Below are 26871 nucleotides of genomic sequence, written 5' to 3' on the forward strand. Positions count from 1 at the left end.
ATGGCATTTAAATTGAGAATTAACAGCTGTTCTGAGAAATGACAGCTTTCTGGGTGAACTTGGACTGACAGGTGCTGGTATTATAATAACGGATTTTATTAAATATGTATAAACATTGAGATTGGATAATAGTTTCCTTTACAGACAATGTTTTCTTCATTTGTGGGCTGGCCTTATTAATAGATCTTGGTAAATAACGTCCAAATGTATGCCATTTAAATTCTAATTAATAGCCCAATTTTACAATCTGTGAACTCGGTCTGAGAGGTGGTAATATCAAGTATTTTTTATTAAAAATAAACATTAAAATTGAAAAATAGTTTCCTTTATTTGAATTTAAATATAACTCAACATTTTTCTATTCGATTTCATTAATTTTACAATTTTAATTTCTTTATATAAGTAAAGAATTTAAATATTAAAAAAAATATAAGAATTGTAAATCAAAATTAAATTATGGTTGGTTTGTTGTATATAACTATTTTGGTATTTAATTATATTCCAAATTAGAATCTTTGTTTTTGAATTCGAATTATTTCCTTTTATTAGGTTTTTCTTTTGTATTATTCAGGGAGTTCGATGTTTAGGTTAAATTACTTTTATTTTCTTTATCAATGGACAACAATTTTGTATGGTTTCTTTGAGCTATAATTTTTTGAACTTGTGGAATGTGTGTATATTCTTTAAACGAAAAAATACTGACAAATAATAATTACATATTTTCATTAAAAATGTAAAAAAGATTAGTCATGTAAAAAATGTAAAATTAGTTTGGCATTTTTTTTTTTTTAATTTAAAATAATATTCTTTGTAATATTTTATAAAAATATAAGCGGAAGACATGTAAACAAAAGACTTGGCATTTATGATTTAAAAAAAGATGTATCAAAATTGGACTTTTTAATTGAAAGAAATTAAAATTAGTATTATATTTGCTGGCGAATAAATCCCACAATATTGTATCTAAAGCGATCCCACATGCTTTTTTAAAAATGACTCTTTTTGAATGAATTATATATTGATGGATGTTTTTATGGCAGATATATATTTTTACTCTATGATTTAAATGATAAAGACCATTTAAATCGTAGAGTAAAAATAGTGATAGTTGTGTCAACCTGTAGGTATATTGTGTAACTATTTAACAACATTACATATTTGTTATTTTACAACAAGTTAATTGGTTTTGTTATTTTTACAATAGCAAAAGAAATTTAAACAATACCGATAGTTGTTATAAGTTACAGAATAGGCCCACTGATCTAGTTTTGCAAAACAAGGTAATCTCATCTCGGATTTGTCTCACGCTCTTTTTTAACATAACATTGTATTTACCATTTAGATATCGGATATAAGAAACTCAAAAAAGCCGGAGATTTCTTAAATGCGATTTTTTTCTTATATGAGATGTGCTTATAACCGATATATACTGTAGTTTTTATTTGTAACCTCTTTTTCCTAGACCACAGTAAGTATTATGTATTTTCCGCATGTCTTTGGTATTTAATATACTAGTTGAGGCTATAATAAGCCTTTAGCCACCACGTAAGCCGGTTGACTACTGATCGTTACTGCCATTCTCAAAGGTATCCGCCGAAGGCATCTCAATCATCTAACAACAAAATATAAGTTTAGCTCTAAAATACTAATGTACAAAATAGTACGATAGCGATGATGCCTAAATACGCATTCTCTTTTTTTCTGTTTTGGCCAGTCATTTTTATGATGATCTCCCAATTACGCTCTCACACACCAACTCTCGATTTAGTTCTGTTCAACACTGCTCTAAAATTTGTTTCAGCATAACCCTTTCAGACCCAGTTTAATCAATTGTGAGATTTGACATTTTTTTGAGAAGATCGTATAAGCCTGTGTATGGGTCTGTTTAGTACTTTTTATTGTAAAGGGATTCGCTTTGTAATCCTTTTAGAACATAGGGAATAAAAATAACCTGAGAATGAACTTAACATGTGGATCCTGTTTCAATTTTTCTACAAATACATCAGAAGAATTATTAATGCGTCTATGAAACTAATTCAATCTACAAGTTTGACACCCGCCAGCTAAGATTTTGGAATTTATGCTGCTAACAAACATTTCTGAATATAATACAGAATCGTGATTGTTTTCATGGCCCAAAACTAACTATTACACTCTATACGTTATGGACCATGAAAGTAAGGCCGAGTTTTCTTGACGGCAATATAATTTAAGCTGTCCGATTATATATAAACTTTCGAAAACCATACTATCTCAATGCCATCAAATGCTATAGCACTTCTTGAAGTAATGGTAACGATATCAGTCACTCAGTTCTGAATTACAGTTCAGACCTAATTTCTCAATTAACTCAGAACATGAAATATTGTGAAGCTAACGAATTTATTACAATGTCGATATTGCACTACCTACTTCAGCATATTGTGGTCGCTTATAAATAAGGTCACTCAGGGAGACCAGCTGAATAACCGATGCCTCTCATGTTTGCTGTCAAAACACATTATTGTGAATGGACTTCCATTATGAAATTCAAATTTTTGACATTAGACTTGGGAAAAAAACTGCTGGCTTTCGCTAGCTGGGTGACCCTATTAATATATAATGGTCGCTATATAGTTTCTACTTGAATACTGTAGCCACTGCTATTTTTTTAACTGTCTCAAGGCCTATAAATAAGGTCATCCATGGAGACCAGCTGGATAAAAAATTTTGACATTATGCATGTGAAACAAAAACAACTGACTTTCGCTAGCTTAGTGACCTTATTAATAGATCTTGCACTGGACTAACAAGGATTCTGATCAAAGCCTATAGATAAGGTCACCCAGGGAGACCATCTGGATATCAGCAGCCACTCAAGCTTGCTGTCAAAATTCCTTATTGTGAATTGACTTCCATTATGAAAACGTAAACAAAGTTCAAATTTTTGACATTAGAATTGAGAAAAAAACAGCTGTTTTCCGATTTCGATTGCTACCTGGGTGACCTTATTAATAGATCTTCGATCAGTTCGTCTTCGGAGAAGACGCCCACGGGCTTAAAAATAAAATTTTACTAAATAAACATTTTTAAGCCTTCGCTTAACCCACATGTGTTTCAATTATCAAATTAGACGAAATTCTTCGTATGCGAATAACCTATCAAGTCTTAGCGGATCTACACAAAATATTAACTTATTAAAGCTGAAGTCGATTTTTTAAAGATTTTTAGACTTTGTCTACGCTTGATATATGGTCCTTTACCTTCTATACCAAATAGAAAGTAGACTAGTTGGAGGAGGAGTAAAGCGGAAAAAACTTTTTGGATAAACAAAAGTGTACTTAAAATATCACGATTTTTTGAATGTCATTAAAATATGCCTGAAAAAATTACTCTTCTTCATATGTCCAATATCCGCTTTCTCGAGTGCCATCTATATTTATATATATTTAATCTATACTTCTCTGGATGGCTGATTAATATTCTTTAAAAATCCTCGTTTTGAGGTAGCCTGAAAATATTTTCTTTTTAAATATTAGCATCTTCGGAAGCCTACATAAAAATGTTGAGAAAATCCTCGCTTCTGTGTTTGGAAACAATTTTATTAAAAGATATATTATATAAGCATCCATGGATACAGCTGTATCGATTGCTTTCCCTTTAGAAAACTCAAAAATCTTTCAGATTCATAGAAAAAATCGAATCTTTTAAGACCAGATATATTGAGGTTATATTTCTAGCATCCTCCAGAGAGCGCATGTCTCTGGAGGATGCCTATTCTATATCTCATATCGATTATAACCTTTGATTCAGTTTAGGTGTTAGTCTGGTGACTTGTATATTCGCCGTACAATATTCCATATTATCGTTATCATATGCTTCCATGTTTCATTGTGCATTTTCCATGTTTCAGTTATGAATGTTTGATTATTATCCTAATAACAAATTTCTTCTGGTTCCGACCTTAAAAAAATTCTCCGAAATGGAGTACTCAGATGTCAAATTTATTTCCACATAGTTACGATTTCTAAATTATACATAAATGTGTACATACAAATCGAATTGATAAAGATTTGAATTTGTGACCATTAGTAGTTCGGTGCTAGGGATTGTGGGTAAAACAATTTCATTTGTTTGGATTTGAATTATTTAGACATTTTGGAAAGAGTCTGTAACAGTAACATATTGTGGGGTTTTTTGAAGATAACACCTAATTTTAAAAGGCTTGGAGACATATCTATAAAACAAATCCCTAATTTTTCTATTCTAAAGTAAAAAATTATATCAAAAATTAAAAAAAAGTAAACTGTGTAGTGTTTGTGTTTTATAAATATATATTTTTTTCTTGTTTTTCTTTTCTTCATATTTTTTCATTCAATAAATTTAATTTAGTCCCTTAAATTACATTTCTTACTTTCTTTCATTCATTTGTTTTAAATATTTTTAATAACTAACAAAAAAGACATTTTCTTATATTTAATTTATGCGACATTTTTTTTCTTTGTTTGTGTTGGTTTTTTGTTTAAATATTTTTCTATATGAGGGAGAGGGGCGTTTCATTTCAATTATATATTTTTATATTAGATATTATGCTATATGAAAATGGTATTATTATTATTTTTAAGTAATATTCAAGGTTATGTTTTCATTAAATATTCGAAAAGTTTTTGTTTTAGAGTGAGTTTTCTTTTTAAGTTAAGATTTGTTTCAATTTTTGTTTCTTTTTGTATTAGACTATATACAATAAAAATTAATAAAATACAATTTGTGTTTTTGTTTTATATAAATTATAAAATAATTTGTTTTTGTGAATTGCTTTGCTTCAAGAGATTTCCATTTTGGTTATGTTTTGTGTTCCTTTATCTATTGGAAGTGTTCGAGAGTAAGACAGAAGAAAAAATACATGAGATTCCTTTAGAAAAGAATACTTGTGTGTTTCATTTTTTTGGTTATGCAAAGAGTCATTAATTGTCTGTGGAGGACAAAGGAGAAGGATGTGAAATGTTTCAGTTCTCCTTCACAAAATGTAGATTTCTAGCAAATTGGCGACTGCGTCTCTATCTGTATGGCCTGCTTAAATTTCTAATTTTCTATCATTTCCTTTCTTCTCAATATAATTCTTTTTTTATTCTTCTTCTTTTTTGGTGTTCCTTCAATAGAAATGTTGCAGCGGTACATGTTGTTGTTGCTCAACATATTGATGGTGATGATGGCGGTGTGGATGATGATGTTGCTGCTGATGTTGATGTTGATAATGCTGCTGTTGCTGCTGCTCTTCTTGATGTTGCTGATGATATTGTTGCAGTCGTTGTTGTTGCAGCTGCTGTTGTCTTTGTTGCAATTCATGTGGTTGCTGATGATGACGTTGTCGCTGTGACTGATGTTGCTGCGGCTGATGCTGCTGATGTTGTTGCTGCAGCTGCTGCTGCCTTATAGAATACGGTTAGTATTTTTCATCGTCTGATATTTCCCTATGGGAATTCTGTAATTCTCAGGCCTTGTATTGCTGACTTCTCACGGCACAGCACAAGCTCAAGGACAAGGTCAAGGCCAACAATTCCAGCAAGACAATGCCACCGGTTATGCCGAACAGCAATACCCAATTTTCATAGATCACCTCGATGAGTTTGTCCACACAGCCCTGTAAGGAAAAAGGGGAATTAATTATGTTTTTCTTTTAGAGAAAGAGATCCACTCACCTGTTGATGTATGGCCGGATTGAGGGTACCACCGAATTTCAATTTCCTCGACATTTCACACACATTCTCTTTCAATTCATCTTTACAGCATGATTCTGGAATGTTATAGAAGACATTCATCGATGAGATGGCAATATCGACAATATTTGTGCGATCCACATTATTGAAACGGCTGGTTGCCCAATCGGCCGGACCATCAGCACCACAGCATTGGAGCTAAAGAAGAAAAAGAAACAGATTAAAATGTGAAAAGAAAAATATTATATCAGAGCTGAAGGGAAGTGAAGGCAACCACAATAGGTGTGATTCATTGAGTCTCAATAGACGATCCTCTAGAGGCGAGGGGAAGGAAGACCTTATATGTGAGCTGAAGGGAACTATTATAGAAAAGACGAGCTGAATGGAGCATCTATAGGCCGGCTGAATGGTGCCTCTATAGCCCAGCTGAAGGATGCCTTTATGCTGAAGGGGGCCTTTATTGGCGAGCTGAAGGGAGACTTTGTATGCGAGCTGAAGTAAGCCTATATAGGCGAGCTTGGCACATGAAAGGGATTCTGAGGGAAGTCTCTAAATTTGAGTAGGAGGGTCTCCCAATAGGATTACTGCATAAAGACGAGGTGTAGGGAGCCTTTATAGACGAGTTGAAGGGAGCCTTTATAGGCGAGCTGATGGAAGCCTTTATAGGCGAGCTGATTGGAACCTTTATAGGCGAGCTGATGTGGTGATTTCTATATTCGAGCTGGACGGTCTCTCAACGGGATTACTAAAGGAAGGCAGGCTGAAGGTAGCCTCTATAGGAAGATGAGCGGATTGGAGTCTCGATGGACGAGATGAATACCATAATGCCGTTATTGGCGAACTAAAGGTTAGGACGTATTTATAGATGAAGTGGATGGAGACCTTATGGAACTAAAAGGGCTCTTTGTTGACGATGTGAAGCGTGGTATTTACAGACGATTCGATGACCACGTATCTGAAAATCAGGGAGTCTGTGTAGACGTTCGAAAGTTCCAAAATGTCTTTAGAGAGGAGCTACCAGGGAGTCGGAGAGACGAACTAAAAGCATGGGAGACGAACTAAAAGCAAGGAAGACTTTACAGACGATGTGATGGGAGTCTTTATGGAAGTGCAAAAGATCTCTTTAGCCTAAGCGGATAGAGGTCATTACAGACGACCTGAAGTAGCATTTATAGACGATCTGAAGGCATGGAAGTCTTTATAGAAGTTCTATAGAGAGGAACTGAAAGGCTCTAAAGCCAGGGGACTTATGGGCGAACTAAAGGCCAGGAAGTCTTTAAATACTAAGTGTCTGTCTTTATAGAGCTGAAGAATCTCTCTGTAGACGAAGTGAGGGGTGTCATTTACAGACGATTCGAAGACCAAGTAGTCCTTATGGATAGACGTTCTGAACTCCAGAAAGTCTTTACAAACGACCTGAAAGTCAGGGTGTCGTTATAGACGTGCTGAAAGGCAGGTAGTATTTATTGGAAAGCTAATGGCAAAGGAGCCTTGATAGGCGACCTGAAGGTTTGGGTGTCTTTATAGACGAAGTAAAGGGTATATAAAGAGACGATATGAAGGGAGGTTTTTACAGACGATCCGAAGACCAAGTAGTCCTTATGGACGATCTAAAGGCCAGGGAGTCTATATAGACGTTCGGAATTCCATGAAGTCTTTATAGAGGCGAGGGAGAGAGTCGTATTTATAGACGACCTGAATGGATTATTGATTGGATTCGCACTGAAGTCCACGGCATCTGGAGTTCATGAAGTTTTTGTAGGCGATCGGAAGACTAGGAAGCCTTTTTTGACTCTATGGTATTTTTAAATGATCTGATCTTCATGTGCCGAACTGAGACGAACTGAGCACTAGGAAGTCAATATAGACGAGTTGAAGACCTCGGACTCTTTAAAGGCGAATGGATTCTTTACAGATCAGCAGAGATGGGGTTTTTTATAGACGATATGAAATCTATGGAGTCTTTATAGACAAACTGAAGTCTTTTAGACGATCTAAGGGTCAGTTAGTTTTAAAGAGAATCTGAAGGTCTGATAGATTTAATAGACGAGATTAATGCTTGGCGTTTTAACGTCTTTATAGACAATTTTATGGCCTGAGAGCCTATATGTTAACTGTATGGGCTTGGAAGTATATATAGAAGAAGTAAAGACCTGGAAGTCTTTATAGTAGATGTGAAGGCCTGGGATGTTTTAAAGGCGGTCTGACTGGAAAATACTTCCTTATGTCGGATTTTTATCGAATCTGGAGTCCCTGATCTTCGTATTGTCTATCTGGAGTGACTTGAAATCGAAGCCTTTATAGACCTGAAGGGATTCTTTAACAACATTCTGTGTATCAGAGAGTCTATATAGACGAGCTGAAGACCTCCGAGTTTTTATAGGCGAACTAAATAAATGCCTCAGAGTCTTTACAGAATATCTGAAGGTCAGGAAATTTTTGTGGACAAACTGAATGGAATTTTTATAGTCCAGCGGAAGTGAATTGTTATAGGTCTATAAAGACAAACTGAAGTCCAGGAAAATTTTTTAGACCATCTGAGGGCCAGGGAATCTTTGAAAATAATCTGAGGCCTTATATGTATTATCTCAAGGCTTGGCGTTTTATACTTCCTTATAGGCAATTTGAGGTCTGGTTCATCTAATTAGAATTGAAGACTTGGTAGTCTGTTTCAGCAAACTAAAGACTTGGAAGTCTTTATAGAAAATCTGATAGGCAGTGAGACGAATTGAGGAGTGTTTTAATATAACTGAAGGATGTCTCTATAGAAGTACCAACTTAAGGTAGTCTTTATAGCGCTGGTCCCCTGGTCTTTATATTGTTTGTCCAAACTTTAAAAAAAGCCCAGGGAGCCTGTTGAAGGCTCGCGGAATCTTCATAGACGCGCTAAAGGTCACTAAATTGTTGTTGACGAAGTGAATGTATTTGGACCCTACATTCAAATGTCTAAATGTAGGGTTCTCACTCTTATCTTTCATTTAACCTACATTTGTTTCCCCCGCCGAACTCCAAAAATTCCAAGCATACTTACATTCTTTTGTATGGTATCAAATGTCACTGTACGCGAACTCATACTCGACTGGCCATATTCCTCCTGCACCGAATATTTCACAGAGGCTCGAACGATATCATCCAGTTTGTCTTTATTGTGGAATGCCCAGGCACCGGCAGCGATTTGTGCCACCATTACCACCAGTATCACACAGAAGAACTGAAAAAGAGAAGAAGAAGAAGAGAAAAAAAAGGTCAGCAAAGTCAGTCGAAGAGATAAGACGGCAATAAGGCAATGAAAAAAACAACAACAACGAGACGAGAACAAATTTAAAAGAAAATTAATCAAGCCGAAATTATGACAAAAAAAAGAACGTAAAGCATTGGGAACTTGAGAGGAGTGACATGTAGAGTCAGTGAGTGGGGGGAATACAACACAAACAAATTGGGAAATCCATTGAGGCATTTTCTTGTGTATGAGAGGAGTGTAAGTGTGTGTCGTTGCTGTTGTTGAGGGTTTATTGTGTTATTTTGTTAATGAATGACTTCCATAATTGTGGGGGTGGTGTCGCTGCACAACCATGCCGTTGTAACAAATTTCTTTCGACATCAACGATTAAAAACGGCAACGGCTAGCCCAAACCAGACGGCCAGCCAGTCAGCCAGCCGGTCGGTTTGTAGGCTGGTAGGCTGGTTGGCTGCTACACATGCAACATTTGTTGGCTGTTCATAAAGCAATAAAAATCAGTTAAAGTTCATTTTCCTATGCGGGCAACAACCTGTTGCTGGAGATTTTTGTGTTTTGTTGATTTTTGTTTGACTGACAACGCCTCCATTTGTCACACACAACCAACCACCCACACCTTCACACATTTTGACTGGGCGGTAAAATTTTCACAAAATATTTACACAAATTTTTATGGATAAAAAATTTTGTTTGGAATTTTAATTATGGGTTTGTTTATTGCGGAATTTTTTGTTTTGGTGGTCCAAAGGATTGTCAACGTCTTAGCCACCACTTCATAAATTAGTTTATTGTTGTTGTTGTTTTCTTGTTTTGCCACTTACCAACACCAGCAAACATTGCGATTCTTTAAGAACACCACAGCAACCGAAGAGAGCACCAATGGTAATGAGAACGCCAATACCCAAGATCACATAGAGCGCTATGTAATAGTGATAATAGGTCTGTGTCATGGACAGAACAAAGGTGGGATCTGTCAGCATCCATGCCGTGGCAATAACAATTGTCAAACCGATTATCTGTAATAAGAAAAATAACAAGAGGATTATTAGGGATGTGTTAGGTGAAGACAAAAGGTTCAAAATATTCATAGGAAAAAAATAAAAATATTAAAAATGTGTCTGAAGTTTGGAAGAGTCTGCCTAGCAGAAGGAACAGTTCGTATGTATGAAGGAGTTTGATGTTCAGACTTCTGGGTTTAGCAAATTTTGAATATTAAATCTGGACTTAGCAATTGTTTGAGGAACCAAACTTAACACTGCACAGAAGTTTGAAGTTCAGTCACGTTTCAATATGCGGGTTTGATGGTTCTTATTTAGGAGTTTGAAGGTTGAACTCTTCATTATGAGTAAGTTTCATTGGCGAAAACATTGCTATATACATGTTCGATTGTCAAACCTATATCTAAAGAGAAGTTTGATAGTTAGAGCCAATCCTGTACAGGAGTTTGATGTCCATATACGATGTTTGATGGTCGAAATCGTACAAATCTATTAATTTGACGGCCGTATTTATCCCTATGAAAACTTTTGATGATCGAACTGCTTCTTATTAAGTGGTTTGGAGGTCTGAGTGGTTTGCTATTGAGTGGTTTGCAAGTCTATCCCTCCTTTATGAGGAAGTTTGATAGCCGTAATCTTTTCTATATAGAAGTTTGATAGCCAAACTCATATCTGCGGACACAGTTTGATGATGGTCGATAGTCATACATGCCTCTAGTGAAGAGTTTGATGGTTAAAACCATTCCTGTAGAGAAGTTCGATGTCGAAGCGCATCGTTTTATGTGTTTTTTATGGCCGGACTCGTACAAATATATTAGTTTGATGGTCGAATTCATCCTTATGAAAACGTTGGATTGTCGAACTCCTTCTTATTATTAATGCTTTGGTGGTCGAACTCCTTCCTATTGAGTAGTTTGCAAGTCTATCACTCCTTTATGAGGAAGTTTGATAGCCATAATCTTTTCTATATAGAAGTTTGATAGTCAAACTTATCTCTGCGGAGTAGTTTGATGGTCAAACCTATTTCGATGTAGTAGTTTGCAGGTCTATCCCTCCTTTGTGAGTAAGTTTGATAGCCGTAATCTTTTCTATATATAAGTTTGATAGCCAAACTCATATCTGCGGACACAGTTTGATGATGGTCGATAGTCATGCCTACCTCCAATGAGGATTTTGCTGGTTAAAGCCATCCCTGTAGAGGAGTTTGATGGCGAAACTCATCGTTTTATGTGATTTTGATGGTGTGACTCTTAAAAATTCATTAGTTTGACGGCCGAATTCATCATTATGAAAACGTTTGATGATCGAACTCCTTCTTATTATTAATGCTTTGGTGGTCGAACTCCTTCCTATTGAGTGGCTTGCAAGTCTATCCCTCCGTTATGAGGAAATTTGATAGCCGTAATCTTTTCTATATGGAAGTTTGATAGCCAATCACATCTCTGTGCAGTAGTTTGATGGTCAAAACTATCTGCATAAAGGAGTTTGACGACTTATATCATTTCTATAGAGGAGTTTGGTGGTCGAACTTTTTCATATTGAGTAGTTTGAGAGCCGAACTCATCTACATATGAAAGTTTGTAGGTCGAACACATAATTATTAAGTAGTTTGAGGGTCGATCGATATTCGGATATAGAAGTTTGATGAGAAATCTCATATCTATTGTGGAGTTTGATGATCGAACTCTTTCATATTGAGTAGTTTGAGAGCCGAATTTAATTTTCAAATGTAAATTTGAAGCTCGAACTCATTACAATTAAGTAGTTTAAGGGCCGATCTCTCCTAAATGGGGAAGTTTGATGGCCGTATTAATTTTCTATGAAGAAGTTTGATCAGCAAACTCATTACTACAATGGAGATTAAACATCAAACATATCTCTATAGATTAGTTTATTAACATGTGAGTTTGATGGTCGGATTATTTTCTATTGGATAGTTTGAGACATGAATTCTTCTTTATGATGAAGTTTGATGGTCGGACTCTTTCATATTGGCTAGTTTGTGGGACGATATCTTCTTTTTGAGGAAGTTTGATGGCCAACTTTTATAAATAGAGGAGTTTGATGGCCAAAATATTCTCTTCAGAAGAGTTTGATGATCGAACTTAATGCTACAGAGGAGTTTGATGTTCAAATTTTTCTCCCCAGAGGAGTTTGATATCCATTCAAGAGTTTAATGGTCAAACAATTCTCAATAGAGGAGTTTGATGGAAGCGTCTGTTGGTCAAAACTCATTTCCAGGGGAGAGTTTGATGGTAAACTCTTTTCCGTAGAAGAGTTTGATAATTTGACTGTCAAACTATTTTCCATAAAAGTGTTTGATGGTCTATCTCATCTCAATAAAGGAGTTTGATGGTCAAACTCGTTTCCAGAGGATAATTTAATGATTCAACTTTATTCTATTGGAGAGTTTAATGGTCAAACTTTTTTACAGAGAAGAGTTTGATGGTAAAATTTTTTACAGTGAAATATTTGATGGTCCAACTCATCCCCAATCTCTTTTCCATAGGAAAGCTGGAGAAAAAAACTCTTTTTTCATAGAGGAGTTTGAGGGTCAAATGTTTGTCCATAGAGGGGTTTGATGGCCAAACTCTTCTCCATAGAGGAGTTAAATGGTCAATGGTCATGGTCAATGGTAAATGGTCAATGGTCAATGGTCATTGAGTCCAATTTTTATCTATTGAGTCCCAATCTCTTTCCAATGAGGGGTTTTATGGTTTATTTATTTTCCCTAGACTAGTTCGATGGTCAAATTATTGTTCATAGATGAGATTGATCTTCAAACTCTTCTCCATATAGCATTTTGATGTTTAAATATTTTTCCATAAGGGAGTTTTATGGCCAATTACGTCTGCAGGGATAAGTTGAGTGAAGTTCGATTGGCAATCTCTTTCCCTTAAAAGAGTTTGATGGTAAATTCCTCCTCCATAAAAAAGTTTGATGGACAAACTTATCTCTATAGAAGAGTTTGAGGAGTTTTATGCTCAAACTCTTCCTCATAGAGGAGTTTGATGCTCAAATATTTTTCCATAAAGTAGTTTGATGCCCAGTAATTTTTCCCTGGATGAGTTTGAAGGCTAAAATCTTCTCTATAGGGACGTTTGATAGCTAATCTATTTTCCACAGAGCTGTTTGATGCTCAAACTATTCTCCACGAATGAGTTTGACGCCAATAATCTTCTCTATGGGAAGTTTGATATCCAAATATTTTTCCAGTGAAGAGTTTGTAGTTCATGCTCTTCTCCATCGATAAGTTTGAAGACCAAATTGGTATCAATTGATAGGTTTGATGAACAAACTTTTTACCCTGAAGGTTTGATCATCAAACTCTTTCTCATTTAACAAAATATGATTGGTTACATTTCTAATTTTTTTTTCAATATTCCCCTTTATATTAAAAAAATCCGTTTCTTTCGTAATTTGTTGTTACTGCTGTTTCTTTTTTTTATTATCACTTATTTATCTTAGCTCTTATCGCACAGCTTCCTCGGCATTTCCTCTCCAGAAAATTAGGTTATCACAAGAATTAAGTATTTCCTAAACATAACCAAACAAAAAATTTTCCCTCTGATGTCAAGCGATAACCCTATACAAAAGCACACTCGACGACAGCAAGTGCAAACAACGAAAAAAAACCGATGCGGAATGCCCGCCGTATTTACAACCCATCATAAAAAATACATAGTCGCGCAATGGATGCACAATTTGGTGTGTTTACAACTCAAATTAATTACCATTTAGACGAGAAAAACATTTAAGAAAACATAAAAACAACAACGACGTCGACGATGCTGAAAAGTGGGCCACACATAAACGAAACCCTAAACAAATTTTATTTTTTGGAGGAAACAAAAGAAAAACAAAAACAGCGAATACAAAAACAAACCTCCGTGAATAAATTAGGACTGTAACAAACAAAATAAACAAAGATTTTTTTCAGAATCTTTGAATGAAGATAACAAAAGCAGAGCACACGGGAGGATGGATGCTGATGAAAATGTAAAAAATAGAAACAACTGTCGCCGTCGCGGTATTCCAAAAATAAGTTGGCTGGCTTTTTGTCGGAAGGCTCACTCCCCCAAAACAAACAGAAAAAAATAAGAAAATTTATTCATTAGAAAAATGGCAGAATTTCCATGCCTACTACCCCTCCTCGACTGTATTTGTGACTATTCATCATAGAGCGTCATACTAATTAAGCACGGACAACAGCAAAAAAAAAAAACTTAGGAACCGAATTCACAAATGCAACAAAGACATGAAAACCTCTCCTCCGCCTCCTATGGAAATTCCACAAAAACAACAAAAGACTCTAATGCATGTTTCTGTGTGTGTGAAAAACGTTTTACAACAAAGTTTGATGAAAAGCGCGCACACATCCAACATCTTTTTATTCATCAATTGAGACGTTTTTCGAATGCGATTTGACGTTGAATTGTTAATTGAATGACTGCAGGGAAATGTCTGAAGTAGTGGGAGGAGGGCCGTGAGAGTTCCATAAATAGAACTGTATAATTTTTTGGAATATTTTTCTATTCTGTATGGAATTAGAAGCTAAATACTATTTGTGGTATTGTAACACTGGATGAATATGAAAATTTCCAAGTGGTTTTGAAAAGCCATAGAGAAAATATTTTTTATAGATTTATAAATACCATAATTTATATTTAATATTTCGCTTCGAATGTGATTTCTATAATTTATGGGGGTTTTAACCCAAAGTGATATTTATTAATTTCAAAAATTTTGAATTTTTACACAGCTAATGTGAAGAAGAATATTTGTATATCTAAAAAGAAAGAGGAAAAAAAGTTGGTATATAAAATTCTGAAGAGTCTGAATATAAACGTCTTGAATAAATAGAATTTGGTATATCAAACTCTCATACTGAGAAAAATTTGACTAACATTTTATATAGAAGTAGAACAGTTTGTAACCACTCCCCTGCAGGGAAGAGTTTGATCAACAAACTCTCATATAGTTATGAGTTTGACAATACAACCTTTCTATAGACATGAGTTCGAACATCAGACAAATCTATAGATATTAATTTAGAGATCAAACTTTTTTTAAAGAGTTGAGTTCGGCGATAAAAGATTTCTATGGTCATCTAAATTTTGTATTGACAAATGTTTGACAATCAATGAATACATAAAGAATAGTTTTTTCATCAAACTCCTATGCAGACATAATTTTGATCATACAACTGTTGTTAGACCATCAAACCCATTTAATGAAAATGAGTTTAGCCATTAAATTCATTCATCGTATCGCGTTCGATCATTAAGGCTTTCTATGCATAAGTGTTGGTCAATCAAACTTCGCTATGAATTATAGTTTTACTATCAAACTTCTAAGTTAAGGTGAGTTTGACCATCATACTTCACTAAAAAGAGGAGTATGGCCATCAAACTCCCATATGCAGATTTTTATTAACATCATACTCCTCCATGAAGACGTGTAATATCATAAAACTCCTCTACGAAGACGATTTTGATCATCAAACATATTCGTGTAGACTTCTATTAACATCAAACTTCTCGAGGATAACTAGTTTGTTTCATCATCGAACTTTACTAATAAAATGAGTTTGATTATAATGTGTGTGATTATCAAAATTCTTTGTGAAGATGGATTTTATAATCCAAATCCTCTGTGAAGACGAGTTTGATACGCCAAATAAAATAATTATATAAATTGGAATTTGGCCACCAAACACATCTAAAAAAAGAGTTGAGCCGTCAAACTCACACATCGAATTGCGTTCGATAATTAAAATTTGCTATGGAGAAATTTTGGACCATCAATCTTCGCTATGAATAATAAACTGGCTATCAAACTTCTACATGAAGGCGAGTTTGATCATCAAACCCCAATAAAAAGAGGAGTAGGATCCTCAAACTTCCATATGCAGATTTTTATTATCATCCATGAAGACGTGTAATATCATGCAAATTATCTACAAATACGATTTTGATCATGAAAAAACCTACGTATATTCATCTATTACCATCAAACTTGTTGAGGATGACTAGTTTTATCTTCGAACTTTCCTATATAAATGACTATGATCATAAAACTCATTTGTAAAGATGAATTTTATAATCTCTATCCTCTATGGAGACATAAACTTCCCTATGAAGACATTTGTATTGATCCAACTCTTCTATGAAAACTTGTATGATCAGGTCAGAGATTCATCTGTAAATAGTTTATTATCATTCAACACCTCTATCGATGATCAAACCGCTACTATAAAGAATAATTTTACCATCAAACTCCTCTATAAAGAAGGGTATAATCATCGTGCTTCTCAAAGATGACAAGGTCATCGACCTCCTCTACGAATATGTGTATGATCATGAAATTTCAGTATCCAACATTAAACTTCTCTATGAAGGCGACTTTGGCGAAATTCTCTGTGAAAACTAGTTTGTTCAAAACTCCTCCATTGGTTATTGAACTTATCTGCGAGGACCAAACATAATCAAAGAAGTGGAATACGAAATTGACTATCAAACTCTTCTATTAAAACGAATTTGGCCATCAAACTCCTCTATGAAGCCGAGTTTGGCAATGAAACTGCGCCATGAAGTCGATTTTAACCATCCAACTCCTTTAAAAAACGAATGTGGACATCAAACTGCTTTATAAATAAAATTTTGACCATCAAACATCTCACTTTGACCATCAAACTCATCTGTGGAAACTAGTGTGGTAATCAAACTCCTCTGTGAGATAGAGTTTGATCATCCAATCATAAAACGATTGCGGCCGTCAATTTCCTCTGTGAATTTAGCCATCGAACTTTTGTATAAAAATGAGCGTTGCCATTTAACTCCTCTGTGAAAAAGAGTTTGAGGTTCCAACTACTCCTTGAATATGGGGTTGGACATCAAACATGTCTATGGAGACCAATTTGATCAGCAAACTAATCTATTAAAAAGAGTCTGTGAAAACGAGTTTGGCCGTCAAACTCACTTGGAAATCGAGTTTGATTATCGAACTCTTCTAATTAAACGAGAGTGGCCATCAAACTCCTCTATGAAGACGACTTTGGCCCCTTAAAGTCCACTTTGAGTACGAATTTGGCCATCAAACTTCTGTATAAAAACTGCGAAGTAGAGTTTCATATTCAAACTTCTTCATAAATACCAATTTGCCTATCAAACTTATCTTTTAAAACGAGTTTGACCATCAAACTACACTGTGAAGACGCTTTTGATCATGGTACTTTTTCAAAAAGACGAGTAAGGCCCTCAAACTCCACTGTGAAGACGGGTTTGACAATCGAACTCTTCCATTAAAACTAGTTTGGTCATCAAATTCCTTTGTGAATGTTAATATGATCATCAAACGTCTCTATGAATACGAGTTTGGCTATCGAAATTCTTTATAACGAAAATTTTGGCCATCAAACTCATCTGTGAAGTCGAGAATGATAATCGAACTATTTTAATAAAACAACTATGGTCATAAAACTCCTATGTCAAGACGAATTTGGCTATAAAACTTCAAGTGTTGCCATTTAACTCCTCTACGAAACAAACGTCGATGATCAAACCTCTCCATGAATATGAGTTTGGTCATCAAACATCTCTCTCGTTTAAAACTAGTTTGGTCATCAAACCACTTTGTGAAGACGATAATGAGCATCGAACTTTTTCATAATGCTGAGTTATATCATCAAACTTCTCTGCAAAGTCCAGTTTTGTCATCAAACTCCTCTGTGAAAACGAGTTTGTCTTTCACACTCCTCTGTGAAAACGAGTTTAAACATCAAACTCCTGTATGAAAACGAGTTTTGCCATCAAACTGTTCGGTAAAGAAGAGTATCACTACAAAATTCCTGTTTGAAGACTAAGTTGAGAATCAAACTTCTCAGTGAGGGCAAGTTAGGCCATCAAATTCATCAATGAAAACAAATTAGACTATCAAACTTTTCTATGAAAATGAGTATGGCCATCAAACTCCTCCATGGAGATGATTTTGACTATCAAACTCCTTTGTGAATACGTGTATGATCATCAAACTCCTCTATGAACATGAATATGATCTTCAAACTCCTTTATGAAGACAAGTTTGACCATGAAACACTTCAATGATGACAAATCTTACCATCAAACTTCTCTCTATATCACTAATGCACAAAATAGTACTATAGCGGTGATTGCCAAACACATTTTCTCTTTGTCTCTCCTTGCGTCAGTTATTTTTGTTGATGATCTCTCAGTTACGCTCTCATGAACTTACTCTTAATTTAGTTCTGTTCAACATTGCTCTATATGCATGCAATATTATCAAACTCCCCTATAGATGAAAGTTTAACCATCAAACTCCTATATGAATACGAGTATAGCCATCAAACTTCTCTATGATGAAATTAATCATCAAAACATCAAACTTCCTTATGGTGACGAGTTTTGATCATCAAAGTCCTCTATGAAGGTGGAATTTGGCAACCAAACTCGATGATGATGATGAGAAATCTGACCATCAAACTTCTCCGTAAATGCTTGTAATAACATAAATCTCTATGGAGACGGATTTCACCTTCGAACTCCTCTATGAAAACGAAAATAACCATCAAACTCCTCTATAAAGACGAGTTTGATAATTAAAATTCTCTATAGAAGCATTGATGATAATCGAACTCATAGTTGAAGGTGTGGAACATCATGAAACTCTTCTATGAAGAAGAATTTGTCCATTATCTGTGTGAACTTATAATAGCATCAAACTCGTCTATGGGGAGGAGTTTTATTAAACTCCTTTGCGAAGACTCTTTCCACCATCAAGCTTTTCATTTTGAACATTGTTGTAATCATCAAACACTTCCAAACTTTATGAAAAAGAGTCGTATTCTCCCATGACCAAGAATTACACATTGAAAATCGTCTTCCTCACGAACAAAATATTATCACGTTCCATAACTGCATACATTATTTTTGTATGCCATACTTGACTCATTTGAATATTAATATTAAAAAATATTTGTGTATAATTCGATATTATTAGTTCATAATTACATCATACTGATTATAAATATTTTAACGTTCTAAATGAATCGTGCATTTCTTTATACAGTCATCTCTCCCGATAGGTATTGGGAGGAAAAAGAAAACACAGCGAAGAGTGAGTGAATGGGTGACCATCAATGGGGTGAGAGAGAAAATCTGATGAATATTAAATATGCATCCCATGCAATCGACATGTGGCGTCCGACCGGCCGTTCGATCGATCTATGGATCGACCAAATGACGAAAACACATGGCAACACAGGCACACACATGTTGAATGCATAATGCGAATGAACGAACATCTATGGAAATGAGGTGTAAATACAACAAAAAAAAATTCTATTAAGAAAAAATGTGCTACCAAATTCCCATACAACCCATTAAGCACCTGATGATAGGTAAGATAAATTCTCTTACCTCATTAAATATGTAATAATATTATTATTTGAATAAAATTTATTTTTTTATTTACATTTTAAGAAATGTTAATGTTTCCCATTTTTTGTTGTTAAAAATTGCATCATGACTAATGGCAGCCGCCCAGTATGATCTGTGTATCAGCATCGACATCATCATCATCATCACCGGCAATATTTTGATGATGCAGTGATTTTATTTCAGTTTTTATTCTAAAATGATGATCTAAAATACTAACACACAGAAACAACAACAACAAGGGAAATCTACAACAACAAAAAACCTGAACTGAAATCCTTGATAAATACTTAGCATTGGCCGTAGACAGCCAGCCATGAAAAAATATCGTTTCAATTTTATACGTTTTCTGTCACCATAAATAACATTTCAAATATTATGCCACAATTTTGCCAACAACAGTTTTTCTTTTTTTAATTTTGTTTTGGTTGTTTTTTTTTTCTGATAGAAAATGGAAAGACTGCAAAAACACGCAAATACATATGTTTCATCCAAAAAAAAAAAAACAACATCTATTTTTATACGACAAAGTGTGTGAAAGCCAACTATTAATAGAAAAAAAATGGGAATAATGTTGCAATTTTTGGAGGTCATACTCTTTTCAGAATTTTTCGATGAAAACAGATGTTGATGAGAAAATTAGCAGTTAAAAACCAGTAGGGAAAGTAGTAAAGTCGGACGGGGCCGACTATATGATACCCTTCACCACGTTGGGTATATCCAACGATTGAATCCTAACAGACGTCAAATTTTTTAAGGACCAGGGACAAAATTATTTAAATCAATTTAAATCTTAACCGATTTCAACTAAACTTGCCACACATTATGTTATAGTAACTTCAGTACGTAGTGCAAAATTTTCTAACTCCAGTACGTTGTGCAAAATTTGTGTAAAATCGGACGACACATTTTACAATAAATCGGACGAAATTATATATGGGAGCTATATCTAAATTTCGACAGATTTTCACGAAACTAGACATAGACCTAAATCATTACGATATGCCAAATTTCGTGGAAATCGTAGGATATATAGGGACTTTAGTGCACCATTTACATAAAATCGGATGAAAATATATATGTGAGCTACATCTAAATCTGGACCGATTTCCACGACCTAATTCATTACGCTATGCCAAATTTCATGAAAATCGAAAGATATATAGAGACTTTGGTACACCATTTATATTGGAGGTATATCTAAATCTAAACCGATTTTAACGAAATTTAACACATATCATTCTAGACTTAATTCAGTACGCTGTGCAAAATTTCAAATCGAGTGATAAATAGGGACTTTGGTGCAAATCAAATGATAAATAGGGATATTGGTGTACCATTTGTCTTAAATCGGAAGAATATATATATGGGAGATATATATAAATCTGAATCGATTTTCACAAAACTTAGCACACATCATTCTAGGGTTAATTCAGTACGCTATGTCAAATTTCGTGCAAATCGAAAGATATTTAGGGACTTTGGAGACCGATTTACTTTAAATCGGACGAAAATACATATGGGAACTATATCTAAATCTGGACCGATTTTCACGAATTTTAGCACATATCATTCTGGGCCTAATTCAGTACTCTATGCCAAATTTCATGCAAATCGAATGATATATATGGACTTTGGCGCACCATTAACCTTAAATCGGACGAAACTATATATGGGAGCTATATCTAAATCTGAACCGATTTTCTCGAAACTTGGCACACATCATTCTGCACCTAATTCAGTACTCTGGGCCAAGTTTCGTGCAAATCGAAAGATATAGAGGGACTTTGGTGCCCCATTTACCTTAAATCGGACGAAAATATATATGGGAGCTATATCTAAATCTGAACCGATTTTTCCCAATTTCAATAGGGTTTGTCCTTGGGCCAAATAAGTGACTTGTGCCAAATTTCATCTAACATCTACAAACGGACGGACAGACGGACATGCATAAATCGACTCAGAAAGTGATTCTATGCATATTCTCAAAAGGAACCATGTGTCTATCTCGTTTCCTTTTGCCTGTTACAAACATATGCACAAAGACAAAATACCCTGTACCACAGTGTGGTGAAGGGTATAAATATAAGGATAGGATATAATTATATGATAGTTTATCAAACTTTTCGCGCCTGGTGAGTTTGATTATCGAAGTCATTTCTGTAGACAAATTTGATAATCAAAACCCTCTTCAAAACTATATTTGATCATTAAATTATTCTAGGAAGACATGTTTGGTCTTCAAACTTCTATTAATGGCCATCAAACTCCCGTAAAAAAAAGGATATTCATATCAAACTTCTCTACGAAGACAAGTCGTCACTATAGAAAATCAGTTTGACCATCAAATACCACTACGAAGACAAGTTTGGTCATCAAACTTCCCTATGATGGCAAATTTGATCATCAAACTCAACTATGGTAAAGAGTTACCCCTTTAAACTACTCTATGAAAACGATTATGACGATCAAACTTCTCTAAAAAGAAGCATTTCACCATCAAACACCTCTATGAAGACATGTTTGGCTTTCAAACTCCTATTAAGAAAAAGGATTTTCATATCAAACTTCTCTACGAAGACAAGTCCCTATAAAAAAGAGTTTGACCATCAAATACCACTACGAAGACAAGTTTGGTCATCAAACTTCACTATGATGGCAAGTTTGACCATCTAAATTCTCTTTAAATGGTCACAATACCATCAAGCTCATCTATGGTGAAGATTTACCCCTTCAAACTACTCTATGAAAACGAACTTCTCTAAGAAGATTAATCTCACCATTAAACACCTCTATGAAGACCAGTTTGGCCATCGAACTTGCCTGTAAATGCTGAGAATATCATCAAACTACTCTATGGCGAAGAGTTACCCCTTCCTTAAAACGAGTATGACGATCAAACTTCTCTAAGAAGAAGAGATTCACCATCAAACACCCTTGCGAAGATGGGTTTGGTCATCAAACTCCTCAATGAGGGCAAGTTTGGCCATCAAACGTCTCTCTAAGTGCTTGTAATATCATCAAACTCCACTATGGCGAAGAGTTACCCCTTCAAACTTCTCTATGAAAACGAGTATGGCAATCAAACTTCTCTAAGAAGAATAGTTTCACTATCAAACCTCTTTACGAAGACGAGTTTGGCCATCAAAACCGTCTATGATGAAAAGTTTGACCTTCAAACTCCTTTATGAAGACAACTTTGACCATCAAATACCTCATTGATAACTAGTTTTACCATCAAACTTCTCTCTAAGTGCTTATAAAATCATCTTCTCTATGGCGAAATATCAAACGCATCTATGGTGAAGAGTTACCCCTTGAAACTCATCTACGGAAACTAGCATGGCGATCAAACTTCTCTAAGAAGAAGAGAAGTTTCACCATCAAACACCTTTACGAAGACGAGTTTGATCATCAAAACCATCTATGATAAAAAATTGGACAATTGAAGTTCCTCAAAAAGACAAGTTTGACCATCAAACCTCTCAATATTGACAAGTTTGATCCTCAAACTTCTATCTAAGTGCATGTAATATCATCTCCTCTATGGCGAAATATCAAGTTAATTTATGGCGAAGATTTACCCCTTGAAACTCTTCTGTGAAAGCGAGTATGACGGTCAAACTTCTCTAAGAAGAAAAGGAGTTTCACCATCAAACATCTTTATGAAGACGAGTTTGGCCACCGAAATCGCCTATGATGACAAGTAGGACCATCCAAATCCTCTATGAAGACAAGTTTGGCCATCAAATACCTCAATGATGACAAGTTTGACCATCAAACATCTCTCTCAATGTTTGTTTATTCATCAAACTCATCTATGGTGAAGAGTTACCCCTTCAAACTTCTCTACGAAAACGAGTATGGATATCAAACTCCCCTATGATGATGAAAATAGTTCATCAAAAATCTCTGCTAAGACGAGTTTGCACAACAATCTTCCCTATGATGACAAGTTTGATCATCAATGTCCTCTATGAAGAGGAATTTGGTAATCAAACTCTTTGATGATGGACATTTTGACCATCGAACTTCTACGTAAATGCTACCAATATCATCAAACTCCTCTACGGAGACGAATTTCACCTTCGAACTACTCTATGAAAACGAAAATGACCATCAGACTTTTCTATGAAGACAAGTTTGATAATCGAACTTTTCTAAGAAGACGAGTTTAATAACCAAACTTCTCTTTGAAGAAAAGTTTGATAACCAAACTTCTCTTTGATGAAAAGTTTGAACATCAAACTTCACTAAAGAAGCATTGATGATAATTGAACTCCTATTTGAAGGCGTGGAACATCATGAAACTCTCATAGAAGAGAGATCAAACTCCACTATGAAGACGAGTTTGATAATCAAACTTTTCTATGATGACGAATTTGACCATCAAACTTCTTTATAGAGGCTTTGATGATAATCGAACTCATCTTTGAAGGTGTGGAACATCATGAAACTCTTCAATGAAGGCGACTTTGACATGAACTCCTCTGGGTGTAGCTATAATAGCATCATCTCAGCATCATGCTCAAAGCATCGTCTATGAGAACGATTTTCACCTTCGAATTCCTCTATTAAAACGGAAAATGATCATCAAACTCAACTATGAATACGAGTTTTACCATTAAACTCCTCTGAAAGTAGCTATCAAATTTTTCTATGAAGACAATTTTTACCCTCAAACTCCTCTGTGAAAACCAGTTTGACCATCAAACTCCTCTATGAAGGTGCGTATGATCATCAAACTTATTTATGAATAAGACTTTGGTTATCCATCTCCTCTGTGAAACCGAGTTTTAGTCATCAAACTACTCGGAAAACGAGTTAAATATTCAAACTCATCTGTGAAGATGAATTTGGCCATCAAACTCCTCTACGAATTCTAGATTGCCCATCAAACTCCTCTATGAAGACGAGTATGTTCATCAAACTCCACTGTGCAGAGGAATTTTGCCATCATACTCATCTCTTAATATGAGTTTGAACGTCAAACTGCTCTAGTTTGGTCATCAGGCTCCTCTATGAATATGAGTTTAGCCAACAAACTATTATATTAGCCATCGAACTGCTCTATAAAGGCAGGTATGATCCTCAAACTTAACTATGAATACGACTTTGGTCATCATATTGCTCTGTGAAGCCTAGTTTTGGTCATCAAACTGCTGCATGAAGATGAATTTGACCATCAAACTTCTTTTTGATGACGGTGTTGGTCACAAAACTATAAAAACGATTTTATAATCAGATTCCTCTTCAATGTAAAGTTCGACCATCAATTTCCTCTATAATAACGAATATGATTATCAAACTTCTTTTTGAAGAGAAGTGTGGACATCAAAGTTATCTATGAAGACGAATACGATCAACAAATCTCTCTAAGAAGACGAGTTTGATCATCGAACTCCTATATCCATACGTGTATAATCATGAAACTAATCTGTGAAAACGAATTTAATCATCAAACTCCTCTTTGAATACGATTTTGGACATCAAACTCCCTTATTAAGACGAGTATGATCATCAAAATCTTCTGACGAAGACGAGTATGATCATCAAATACCTCTTAGAATATTATATTGGTCTTCAAAGTCCTCTATGAATACGTGTATAAACATAAAAATCCTCTGTGAACCCGAATCTGGCCATCAAACTCCTCTGTAAAGACTTGTATGATCATCAAATCATGCATACGTGTATAAACATCAAACTCCTCTGTGAAACCGAATCTGGTCATCAAACTCGTCTATAAAGACTTGTATGATCATCAAACTACTCTATGATGACAAGTTTCAAAATTGAACTCCTTTATGGAGACGAGTATGATCATCAAACATATCTGTCAAAACAATTTTCACTATCAAACTTCTCTGCAAAGACGAGTTTCTCCATCAAACTCCTCCCTGAAGATAAGTCAAACCCTCAAACATTTCTCTAAAGATGAGAAATGCATGTCTAATCATCCAACTTCCCAATGCCCTTAAATCTCATCCCCAAAATCCCCTATCAAATCAATTATGGCCATTAAACTCCTCTCTTAATATCAATTCGGCCATCAAACTACTCATTTAATGCAACAAGATTTCTCCATTACATGTTTACCAGTTAATGCATTTCGATTGTGGCCTAGTTGTAAACAATTTTACACAAAACCAACATGGATACAACATTTTGTTTTCAAAAGTTCATTTCATACTTCCTTTGCCAGCATGTCATCGACAAAAGTTCCTTCGAACTGACAAGTGGTGTTACGAAAAAAAAGTTTCTATTTAAAGAATGGAAAGAAAGTAAACGACCATCAAACCGACAACCAAACCGAAACGACAATCATCATCAATTAAAAACATGACAGCAGGCATTTAAACAACTCCCATTTGGGCCAACACTGCCAGCCAGCCAACCAACCATTAGTCCTTAAATCACGTCGAATGTTGGCTGGCTGGTTGGTTGCCATGTTTGTAGGCCAGTGTAATGACTGGAAAACGAAGCCAAAGCAGAAGAGGAAGAATTGGAAGAGAAAAAAAATAAACGAATGCAGAAAAGAAGGAACCTACATAAATGAAATCCTTTCTTTCGTTCTACCACAATTGCAAATGAGAATGTGTGTAGGTAGGTATGATGTTGGTTACGAGTGTGTATGTTCGGATATGTGTACTATTGCAGTTATTTTCTTGGTTTTTCTTTTTTTTCTGAACCAAAAAAATGTTGGTTGGATATATGTTTGGTTGTGTGCCTGTGTGCGGTATGGCCCATAGGAAGGTATTCGTTTTGTTAGCGAAAGTATCCGTGTCTGTTGGTTGTTGTTGCTTGTTGTAGTTGCAGGCAAGAAGGTGTGTCGTTTGACCGCTTAACACAGATACGGCATTTTTACACTTTGACAGGGTTTTTTTCGTGCCGCCATTGTTGTACATTTTTACATTATGGCATTTGTTCTGCAACAGCATGCCGGTGCAGTATGTTTGTTGTTGTATGATGAGAAAGGATTTGTTGATTTGGTGGGGCACTGTGTTTTTGTAGCAAACAACATCAAACAAAAGAATAGGCTGATAGATAAATTCCGTCCAAAATCGTCTTCTGTGTGAAGTTTAATAATCAAACTTGTGATTATTTGGGAGTTTGAGAATGAAATCCGTTATCATAGACAAGGTTTGATGATCAAACTTGTGTAATTAAATGAGATTGATGATCAAATTGTTTTCATATAGGAGGTTTGATGACCAAAATTGTATTTATTTGGAAGTTTGAGACCAACCTTGACTTCATTGAGAGGATGGAATAGCAAACTTGATTTCATAGAGGAGTTTGATGATCCAACTTTTATTAATCGAGGAGTTTGATGATCAAACTTTTTTTAATCGAGGAGTTTGATGATCAAAATCTTCTCCAAACTTGTCTTCACAGAGGAGTTTGAAGGCCAAACTTGTCCTCGTAGAGAAGTTTGATGGCCAATCTTGTTGTCATAGAGGATTTTGATGGTCAAACTTGTT

The 26871-nt window shown here is 35.0% G+C and overlaps 1 protein-coding gene across 1 annotated transcript in view; it reads right to left on the reverse strand.

Moving 5' to 3' along the window:
• Positions 1-5378: 5378 nt before the first annotated feature.
• LOC133337368 (CD82 antigen) overlaps positions 5379-26871 on the reverse strand; it is a 58227-nt gene continuing 36734 nt past the window's right edge. Inside the window, exons 2-5 of the mRNA XM_061545597.1 lie at positions 9756-9950; positions 8728-8907; positions 5679-5894; positions 5379-5620 (exon numbers count right to left, since the gene is read on the reverse strand). Coding sequence (XP_061401581.1) covers positions 5471-5620; positions 5679-5894; positions 8728-8907; positions 9756-9950 — 741 coding nt within the window. The 3' untranslated portion in view covers positions 5379-5470. The remainder of the gene's footprint in view (positions 5621-5678; positions 5895-8727; positions 8908-9755; positions 9951-26871) is intronic.

Source organism: Musca vetustissima, unplaced genomic scaffold, assembly GCF_032173495.1.
Source record: "Musca vetustissima isolate MV318-11 ecotype Yass unplaced genomic scaffold, APGP_CSIRO_Mvet_v1 utg63188, whole genome shotgun sequence".
In the NCBI taxonomy this organism is placed as follows: Eukaryota; Metazoa; Arthropoda; class Insecta; order Diptera; family Muscidae; genus Musca; species Musca vetustissima.